The sequence below is a fragment of the Citrus clementina genome, unplaced genomic scaffold (assembly GCF_000493195.1).
Source record: "Citrus clementina cultivar Clemenules unplaced genomic scaffold, Citrus_clementina_v1.0 scaffold_3, whole genome shotgun sequence".
Classification (NCBI taxonomy): Eukaryota; Viridiplantae; Streptophyta; class Magnoliopsida; order Sapindales; family Rutaceae; genus Citrus; species Citrus x clementina.
The window spans coordinates 30,512,539-30,523,004 of record NW_006262339.1 but is presented as its reverse complement, the minus strand read 5'-3'; the positions used below and the strand labels follow the sequence as shown (position 1 = coordinate 30,523,004).

The 10,466-nt window shown below is 33.9% G+C and overlaps 2 protein-coding genes across 2 annotated transcripts; one reads left to right on the top strand and one right to left on the bottom strand.

Annotated features, from left to right (window-relative positions):
• Nucleotides 1-1,512: 1,512 nt before the first annotated feature.
• On the top strand, nt 1,513-4,540 carry LOC18047479. Its single transcript, XM_006442261.2, has 3 exons — nt 1,513-1,775; nt 3,025-3,614; nt 3,762-4,540. Exons 1-3 carry the CDS (start codon nt 1,526-1,528, stop codon nt 4,410-4,412), a joined length of 1,491 nt encoding a protein of 496 aa, XP_006442324.2. The 5' UTR covers nt 1,513-1,525; the 3' UTR covers nt 4,413-4,540.
• Nucleotides 4,541-5,002: 462 nt separating this feature from the next.
• LOC18047478 (mitogen-activated protein kinase 19) lies at nt 5,003-10,105 on the bottom strand. Its single transcript, XM_006442260.2, has 10 exons — nt 9,611-10,105; nt 8,372-8,780; nt 7,927-8,054; nt 7,745-7,804; nt 7,117-7,266; nt 6,832-6,987; nt 6,445-6,656; nt 6,229-6,330; nt 5,772-5,935; nt 5,003-5,610 (listed from the first exon to the last, which is right to left on the bottom strand). The coding sequence occupies exons 1-10, from the start codon at nt 9,632-9,634 to the stop codon at nt 5,189-5,191; spliced, it is 1,827 nt and encodes a 608-aa protein (XP_006442323.1). The 5' UTR covers nt 9,635-10,105; the 3' UTR covers nt 5,003-5,188.
• Between the last annotated feature and the right edge of the window lie 361 nt (nt 10,106-10,466).

Sequence of the window (10,466 nt, the reverse complement as noted above, 5' to 3'; positions counted from 1 at the left end):
CACAAAAATATTAAATGTTTTTTATGCAATAATATCTTCTTCTTCTTCTTCTTTTTTAAATACGGGGAATAGAGCAAAATAAATGAAGATCAATGTCCATGTAGAATGATCAGGAAGTAACTCTTTTAATGCCATTGACAATTTTCATCATACGTGAAAAATGATGGAATCTAATTTGAACTTATCCGCAGAAGGAAAAAAATAATAATAAATGGTAATCTAATGAATCGATCCAATCCGGATGTCAACAAAGGAACCAAAAAAAAAAAACAGTCGAAGCATTAATCAGCTTATGCATGAACTTGGCATTCATGACCGATGAGGTTCCCTTATTAAGTTATTACTGAATAATCCATTTATATATACTTGGACATAACTTAAATTTCCTGCTATAAACATACTAATAAATCAAAAGAAAATCTCAATCATTTTAATTTTGCGTGCCATCATATTCAATGTCATTTATGGGATGAATATAATTGAATTTATCAGAGGAAACCATTATAGATATGCAAAGCTTCTTGACAAATGACAACTCAAACAGATTAATTGTTTCGCAGTCATCACAAATTTTGATTCAAATTAAGTTATTAGAGGAAATTATCAAAACCACCCTAGTGTTTAAATAAATCTATCATTTCCCCCTTATTGTCTCAAAACTCATCAAAACTTGCTGTTGTTACAACGATAGTTAACTTTTAACATTTTATGTTGTGTCTTCAACTATTTTAACCCTAGAAATTTTTTTATTGATCATCAATGGTTTTACCACGTCAGGGCAAGATATTAAAATACACAATAAAAGAATTATAAGTTAATAAACGGTGAGGAGTTTTTGAGAAGTTTTCGCATGAGGGAGAGAAATTACTTTTGTTTATTGAAACAAGTGATTTTGATCATTTTCTTTTAAAATTAATTGCTTGACCAGATATGAAAGGGAAAAAAGAAAAAAAACAGTTAACAAATTTACTGAACTTCTAAGTTTTAATTATCAATATTTATCTTGGTCAATTAATTATATAATTATCATTTGAGATGGCTAATACTTTTTATAAATCGACATGCGCATATCAGAAATTTTATTCAAATGAATTGGATAAGAAGATCATTGAAAGAGTAGTAGTGGTGGTGACCAATTTTAACTAAAAGATTTTACAAAATTACAACTATTCTTTTCTTCCTAGTATATAAAATTCCCAACTAATTAATTGTCTATTTCTTTTCTAATTTGTTGTGGATTAAAAACCATATACTTTTTATTCTAAACGGATTATGAGAAAAATATTTGTTTAAGATGGAAATATCTTTAATATTTGTTTGAAGATGCAAATTTATTATTTTATTTTTTTAATTTTTCAAAGAATGGATAAACCAATATCCCCTACAAGTAGAACAGGTTAATAAAATTTTAATCCAAAGAGAATATGAGTGAAGTCATTTAACAATTTTCGTATCTAGTATAAATATATTCAGTATCCAACAAATGCTTTATCTATTATATCAACAAAATATTATCATCATAGCCATGGAGTTTTGGAGAATTTGTAGCTTATTATTTTTACTTGCTTTTACTATTATAGAAGGATTTGATCATGTGAATGCTGTTGATGCTGATAATTATTTATCAGCCGTTGGTGATCCAGGGATGAGAAGAGATGGTCTTAGAGTTGCAATTGAGTCATGGAATCAATGCAATGAGGTTGGTGAAGAAGCCATCAATATGGGAAGCCCCAGAATGGCTGATTGCTTTGACATTGATCATTCTACAGCCCCAGGTGAGACTTTCTATTTATCGTATTTTTCAATATATTAAGGCATACTAAAAAATGTTGAAAGTGTTTTCAGAAAAATCTTTTTTGCTACATATGATGAGTAAAAGCAAGTGAATCTGTATCCACAACTCACGGCAGAAATTTGATGTTACGCCGAAAAATCTTCATTTTTTTATACATAAATTAAAAAAAAAAAAAAAGAACTCTTTTTTGGGAACATTACCATTTTGAAACTTGATATGAACAACGATTCAAACCACAATCTTTTATACCATCCTCATTTCTGAGTTTCTAAAATTAATACCTATTCCACATAATATTTCAAGTGTGTGAAATCGAATTTGTTTTGCTCTCAATCTGAAAATAACTATAAAAATTAGTATAAAATTTTCTTTTGAGATAACTCTCACTTTATTAGCTGATCGCTTCGACAGCTGCAGGTGAGACTTTCTTTTATTTTTATTTTTTAATATATTAAGTTTAAATTAGAAATGTTGAAAATGTTTTCAGAAAATTGATAATCATTTTTGGCTACATATGATGAGTAAAAGCAAGTGAATTTATATACAACTCACTGCAGAATTTTAAGTTTTTAACGTTAAGTACAAATATTTTCATTTTTTATTTATACGTAAATGATTTTTTTTTTTTGGTGAACATTATAAATATAAAACTTTGATATGAACAACGATTCAAGTCACAATATTTTATACTCACAAGTTTTAAAATTAAAATACCTATTCCATACAAAATTTCAAGTGAGCGAATTTGTTTTGTTCTTAATCTCAAAAATAACTATGAATCTTAAAATTTATGGTATATTAATTTCGAGTTCCAGATTACTCAGATTTTGTACTTATCTTTTTTAGAACCCCTATTAAACAATTTTCTTAACATTTCCTAGATTTCCTTTTTTAAAAACGAGAATATCTTATCCGAATTTCTCTGTACCTTTTTTTCTTTATTTGAAAAAAAAAATAGCAGGTTAATTCTTTCATTCATTGCCTTTTATGAAAAATCATTGTATACTTGAAATATGATGAGTTTTCATGAACTTATAAAGATCTTGTGTCACATGTCCATTGATGATAATGTATCACCAATAGAAACTCAAATTAGGAAGAAATCCCGATTCTATACAATTAGTATTATGCTTTTCAAATATATGGTTTTTCTTTTTAAGTATTTATTATATGCATAACGTTGCTGCTAACTGCTAAGTGCTAACGTTATTTTGTTATTAATCATAAAGTCACATTGAATCACTTGGTGGATGAGAAAGACAACAGGCTTGGCATATTAAACGGTACCTATGGCGGAATCAAGGCTCATAGTGTCGATAAGTATGCTGCCAAAAAAGAAATCTACTTGGGCAAAAAATGCCAAGTGAAAGACAAGCCAGGTCCATGGCAATTCTGGATGGTAATGCTCAAGAGTGGCAACACAGACACATATGCATCAAGATGCCCCTCCAATGGCCACAAAGTAGGCCCATTTCCGCCTGAAAATCGGTTTCCGTGCTTCGGCGATGGCTGCATGAACATGCCCTTGATGCACCATGAGTACACCAGTGTCCATGGGAAGCATGGAAAAATCCTGAAGGGAAGTTTTTATGGGACATGGGATTTGGATGCTAATGTTACTGATGGAGTAGTGCCTTGTAATGGCACTTCTTATTATAGTGTCACTTGGAATAAGAGAATTGGAAAAGAAAGCTGGCTTTTTCACCATGTGTTGAAGACATCAAAAAAATATCCTTGGTTAATGTTGTATTTACGATCTGATGCCACTACTGGATTCTCCGGAGGGTACCATTACCAAACAAGAGGCATGATGAAAATAGTAAGATAACTTATATATAATTAGTTTTTATATATTGCATTGGAGCATGTATTTTTTTTCTTTAGTTCGGTCCAAGATGCGAACATCCTGATAAGGGGATTGCTATAACTTATGATCGTTGTTGATTGTTTGTTCAAAAAATTGTAGATTCCCAAGTCACCTAATTTCAAGGTAAGGTTTACATTGGACATAAAGCAAGGAGGGGGACCAAGTAGCCAATTCTATCTCATGGACATTGGAAGCTGCTGGAAAAACAATGGCAAGCCCTGTGATGGAGATGTGACTACGGATGTTACGCGGTACAGCGAAATGATCATAAATCCTGAAATAGAAGCCTGGTGCAAACCTGACGATCTCCGACTGTGTCCGCCACACCACACGTTTCCCAATGGCACCCGTGTTCATCGAAACGACACTGAAAATTTCCCATATGATGCTTACCATGTTTATTGTACTCCAGGAAATGCTGAACATCCTGAGGAGCCATTCAATTATTGTGACGAATACAGCAATCCTCAGCCTCAGGAAATCCTGCAGATTGTGCCACATCCTGTTTGGGGCGATTACGGGTATCCGACGAAGAAGGGTGAGGGCTGGATTGGTGATCCGAGGACTTGGGAGCTTGATGTTGGAAGATTGTCACAGTCGCTTTACTTTTATCAGGATCCTAGCTCTAAACCTGTGGAGAGACACTGGTCATCAATTGATTTGGGAACTGAAATTTATGTTAGTGAAAATCAGGTGGCAGAATGGACAGTCAGTGATTTTGATGTTATTGTTCCAGAAAATAATCACTAGGCGTTTCCAAGTGAATTAGAATATTAGGATTCAATTGTTTAAGTTCTTGGTTTGCAACCTTAAGAAGGTTCGTAGTATTAATTATTTTCATCTCCAGGCAACTAAAAATTGTCTTTTTGCTGCCATTTTCAAAATGGCGTATGCTAATGCATTCAAATTTACATGCACCTATATAATTTCAAACCCCCCACAATATTAATTTCTTCCTTCATTATATTGTATAATTGAGTAAAACTAATCTCTTCCCTTATAAAACATCCGTCGAATATTAAATTAATCTCAATAATAATTTGATTGTAAGTATCAATAATAATATTATGTAATATCAATTATAATTTAATTGTAATATTAGTGTTAAAAAATATTTACATCTTCAAACTAAAATTCATACATATACATACTCTTTTCGGGGTTTACAAGTGAATATACTTCAGGTGTTACAAAAAATTTACTACCTCTCAATTTCAGTGCCCAGAAGAAAATTGTAAATATTTGACAATCTTTAAATAAGTAAACGACTATATGAGACAGCCACCTGCAGGGCTATAATTGAATGGGCAATCAGATGAATTGAGACCAGAAAACAGGAATTTCTAAGGCAATAACAAACGAATTATTTCCATTACTTAATTCAATGATGTGTTAATTAATTACATGAGGGCATAAATAATTTCTCTTCCAGAGAAGAGACTCCAAAGACCTCCAACCTCTACCCTCTTAGCCTGATCATTATTCTACCATTCGCGTAACAACATTCTCCGTTAAACTTATTGCAGCTATGATAATCCATATTGCACAGTTCCCACATTCCTATGTGCAGCCACGGCAACTGCTGCAGCACCGAACTGGGATTGTGCCTGTAGCAACTTTGCATCAATAGCAATTCGCTCATTCAATTGATCTACCTTGGCCTGTGGTTGGTAATAAGGATTCATGTTGACATCAACAGGCAAGCCATGAGCTGGTTTTGCAGCAGGGTTGTGCTGTGTGGGCTCTGGTTTAACATGAGAAGAACCCCGCCCAGACTCTAGTCCCGACTTCTCTTGGTTTATGGTGTTGGTCCTAAAGAAACACTGTGGCGATACATTCTGCGGGGGAAGGACTGCATTTCTGTAAAACATTCTTGCATCATAGGTATCTTTAATGTTTCTCCCATTCTCATATGGCATGACCGAACCGACAACTCTCCCTGGTTTTGCTGAGAAGAAAGAGGAAAAAGAATGAAACTGTCAGCTACCATATTACACCGATTACAACTTCTAACTACCAAACCTATTTGACAAGGTGCTAGCAGAGGCCTGTCAGATCAGATGCAAAAAGAATTGAAGAGATTGAGATAAATAAGAGCTCCTTGTATACCTGCTGGCACTCTTGGTGGAGGTCGTGGAAACTTGGAATGATTTCCAGAAATTTCATCAGTTACTCTAAAATTTCTAGAAGTGTCTTCTGTCATTTGCTGGCTCTCAGATGAAGCAGCATTATGCTGTACAATAGGAGGGGTTGTGCCTGAGTGAACTGTAGACCTGCAAACAGAGAGGTTCAGAAACAAATCCGTCAAGATCATTAGAGGCCAACATTAAGCTCTCTAACAGCCAATTATTAAACGATTCTGGATCAGCTTAAGGAAATTCATACACTAATATTTTAATTTAAGAAACAAGAACAGAAGCACACATTCATCTGGATTCCCCAGCAGCCTTAGCCAAAATGACAAGGTACTATGTAGAATTTCGCAAATAATAGGACAAAAAAATTGGCAAAATGCTAAGGCCATGGTATGTAACTAATGATAGTTCACTTTCGCAGGTAGTCTTACCGCGGGAGGGAGACATGCTTCCTCTCTGGAGGAATCACCGGACCACTTCTTCCACCATTTTCCTCGAGATATGCAAACTGCTTTCTGAATTGGCCTATAGCACTGCAATGGAACGAGATGTTCAAAATTATCGGCAAAATGAGATAAAACAAAAAGATAACTCAATATAAAGAATACTAATAACATTTAAGGGTTCTAAGTGGAAAAATTTAGAACCTAGGATAGAGAAAATTTGTGCCTTCAGTTCCATTAATATAGTCTTTGAGCAGCTGAGGATGATACTCTAGTATCTCTCGATATATTAGTTCTCTAATATCATCCTTCGTCACCCTGCGTCTCTCAAATTCAAATTCCAACTTTGAAATTGGCTGACAAGAAGGCTCTCTTTCAATCTTGGCAAGGCCTTTGAAGTAAGGATCAGCCAGCGCCTGTCAAAACCAGAATATTGAAAAGGTCAGGTAAAATAAAAGAAAAAAGACTAAAAAAAACCTATTGCAAAAAATATTAAAAAAGAAATGATAAAACTGTAATCCTCTATGGGTTAAATGCTTCATCTGCTAAGCTTCTTATAGGAGGGAAGAAAAGATGTCACAGAATACCAACCTCTTCAGCAGTCGGCCGATCCTTCGGGTCAAATGCTATTAATCTCTGTAATAGACGAAGTGCTAAAGGATCTACATTTGGAAACTTCTGAAATAATGGCACAGGAGGTTTCTTCCGCATTTCTGTCAAGTATTTTCTAGCTTTCTCATTTCGAACCTGCATTTGTTTTGAAAGAAAACATACTATCAACTATATGGGAAAGAAATGCAAATAAATGTAGCAGCTTAAGAAACAATCAAGAAGAAAACACAAAAGAAAAAAAGAAATCAGAGATGTGCATCATACCACAGCAATCGTTTCTGGTGAAGGTGTTCCAAGAAGATCAGTGATCAAATCTAATTGATGAACAACACTTTTACCAGGAAACAATGGCTTCCCTGTCAATACCTCAGCAAATATGCAGCCAATACTCCAAATATCAATTGCAGGTGTATACTGTAAGAAAGATACCAAAACAAGTCAGATTACCAGAGAAGAAATAAAAAAATTGACATTGCAAGTAAACCGTTCCAGAGAAACGGACATAACACGACACAATTACCTGATAAGACAGATATTTCAACTTCCAGGAGAGTTCATAGTCCTCCCTGAACAACAATTGTTTTAATCTAGGCATTACTGCTTACTATAAAGTACTCAAGCAGTTTATAGAGAAAAAATATGTGTTACTTTAGCGCTATACCATCTCATAACAGCTACACATGTCACTCGAGTTACAACACTCATTCAAGAAAAGCAGGAAAAGAAATGTTGTGCAAATCTGGAGATGCTACATATATTCATCTTTCTTAAAGAAGTTCATATGGCAGATAGAGTAGCAACAGAATTTTATCAAATAACCCATCAAATCTATTACCATTGATCTAGAAATGGGAGATAAGAAAAATGATGCCCCACATTGGGCAACCCATACCTTTGAAAAGAAAGATCCACACAGCTCTGGAGCCCTGTACCATCTGGTAGCCACATAATCCTGTGAAGAACATCAGAAAAGTATGAAATTTGTTAGAATTCTTGCATGCTTCTACAAATCAAAATATCAAGTTACATGAGCTATTTATATGACTGCAAAACAAGGGTATTGGAAATACAAACCGTCCAAAAGACAGTCATTGGAGTATCACTAAATGCAACTCTTGCTAATCCAAAATCACAGACTTTGAGTTTGCAGTTGGCATTTGCCAATATATTTTTCGGTTTAAGATCCCGGTGGTACACATTTGCTGCAAGCAAACAACAAAGAAGAATCAGAAAACTGTCAACATATTTTGAGCTTTTCTTTTTTTTTCCCCCTCCCGTAGTATATTAAAGATTAAAAGCCCAGGATACCATGAACTTAATAAAAAGTGGATCCAGCAAAGAAATAACTGAAGTTAAACAAAACACAATCAAAATGAAAGAAAGAATCACAAATGAAATGGTGGCACTTGAGCTGCTAAAAGGACAGCAAATCATTGTCATATGTGTCATATATCATAAGCCGCCTAAAAAACACAGCAAAATATACTTCAATTAGTATAAAAAGGAGTAAAGGAATAACCTGTATGCATATATTTCAATGCACGTAGCATTTGGTAAAGGAAAAACTGATGGTGTTCACGGGTCAAATCATCATTAGCTTTGATGACTTGGTGCAGGTCAGACTCCATTAGCTCAAATACAACATATATGTCTTTAAACTCTCTCTTTGAGGGTGGCAACATGATACGCTTAATTTCAACAATATCAGGATGTCGTAAAAGCATAAGCAACTTGACTTCACGCAGGATCCGAATTGCATCAGAAATATGCTCGAAAACATCATGTATCTTCTTTATAGCAACTTTCTCCCCAGTATGCGTGTCAATAGCAGCACAAACAACTCCATAGCTTCCCTTCCCAATAACTTCCAGAATCTTGTATCTGTTAGCATCACCATACTCAGTGAAAAAGTCCTTGTCTTTCAGTTCCTGAATGATAAACAAGGAAAAGAAAAACATTAGACCTATATGCCAAGACTTGTATAACTAGAAACATCAAATAATAAGAACCAAAGAAATTTGACAAATTCCACATGTATGCTTAAAAATTAGAATAGGAAGTCAGACAAGCAGGTGAAGGAGAAAGAGAAACACAGAGCCTAACTATCGACAACTCTAACACCAACAATTTCAAATTCCTAGAGCATGAAGAATCCAATCATGCACCAGAGGGAGGAGACAGCAACCTTCTCTAGACTGAAAACAATTTAGACACAGAAAATAATAATACCAGTTTCTAGATAATCAAATCATTTAGGAAAAAGATTCAGGCTCCAGAAAGTGATACCAGCCTAATGACAGCCCTAGTGAAGAATCATACATATGATACGGAAGCTAAATTCATTCCCTGAAATTGCAGTCCGGCATAACCAAAAGGGCATCAAAACACACATCTAAGTAAATCATATTAGAAAAACTGTTTTTCATCAAGACCATTCAAGGAATTTAGATATGCTGAGTGCTATCCGAAAAAATGGGACTGAAAAAAAAATTACCAAAAAAATACAACAAAATAAAATCATGATAAGTGATGTACATTGGCTAAACTTTCCCAAAAGGGAAAACCTAAATTAGAAACAAATATTCAGTTACTTTTAAGAGGGTACCCAATATTTCATTTTCTTTTCACAAATTTCCTTTCCACTAGATCTAATCTTTCTCAAACTTTCCCAGCAATCAAACGGACAAAAAACTCAAACCCTAAACTATCAACTGAAAAAAAATTCACCAAAGAGAAAAACAGAGAGGGAGAAAGTAACCTTCTTTGTCTGATCTTGCTGCATCTTTCACACAAAGATCTGTCCTCTCTCTCTTTTTACTTCAATTCGAGTGTAAAGATTTGAACTTTCCGGGAGAAGCAATAAACTTTCTCGGGAAACAAAGAAAGTAGACAAATAAAAATAAAAAACCCAAGAACCCGGCAACAAAATCAAATCAAAATTCACTTCCCCCAGCGAGGCACCACAAAACCACACCAACCCACATGCAATAGCCAAGAAGCTTCTCTCTTATTAAATCAAATCACCCAAAAAAGAAAAAAAAAACCTACAGTTTCTTGAAGAAACTCCAATTTTATTATTATCTGAAAATTAGAAGCTTGAAGATGAAAGTAAAATGGGCAGTATAGATTTAGCAAGATCTGATTGTCAATTTTATTAGTATTATTTATCAGAACATAGAGAGAGAGTGGAAGGTTTTGTGGTGGGTGTGAGTAATACATACAATAGAAGTACTTCCAATTTTTCTTTTTTTCTTTTTGTTTTTTAAATTTGTTTTTATTATTTTTTGTGTTTTTGTTTTTAAATTTGTTTTATTATTTTCTGTGGTGGTACTTTAGTGGGTACGGAGCCTAGTGAACGGATACGGCAGTGGCGGTATGGTAATTTCATCTACCGTGCCTGTTTTTGTGATTACATCAATAAATTCTTTACCTATTCGCAAAATTAATAGTTTTTAAAAGGTATGCACAAAACAGATAATTTTCTCATTTCTTTTAATTATAAATAAAAACGTTTGATTGGATTAATTAGTTTTCAAATTAACTTAATCGTTTGGAAAAAACGATAATGTAAAAATATTTTGCCTACATCAATTACATTAATCACGGATCAAATT

Bases quoted from the DNA above. Each gene is read 5' to 3' on its own strand.
- LOC18047479 (XM_006442261.2), top strand. From the start codon at position 1,526: ATGGAGTTTTGGAGAATTTGTAGCTTATTATTTTTACTTGCTTTTACT. The intron at 1,776-3,024 runs GTGAGACTTTCT...TTAATCATAAAG, and splicing joins TGATCATTCTACAGCCCCAG to TCACATTGAATCACTTGGTG. The intron at 3,615-3,761 runs GTAAGATAACTT...AAAAAATTGTAG, and splicing joins CAAGAGGCATGATGAAAATA to ATTCCCAAGTCACCTAATTT.
- LOC18047478 (XM_006442260.2), bottom strand. From the start codon at position 9,634: ATGCAGCAAGATCAGACAAAGAAG. The intron at 7,805-7,926 runs GTTTGTATTTCC...TGTTCTTCACAG, and splicing joins CAATGACTGTCTTTTGGACG to GATTATGTGGCTACCAGATG. The intron at 7,267-7,744 runs GTATGGGTTGCC...TCTTTCTTACAG, and splicing joins GTGGATCTTTCTTTTCAAAG to TATACACCTGCAATTGATAT.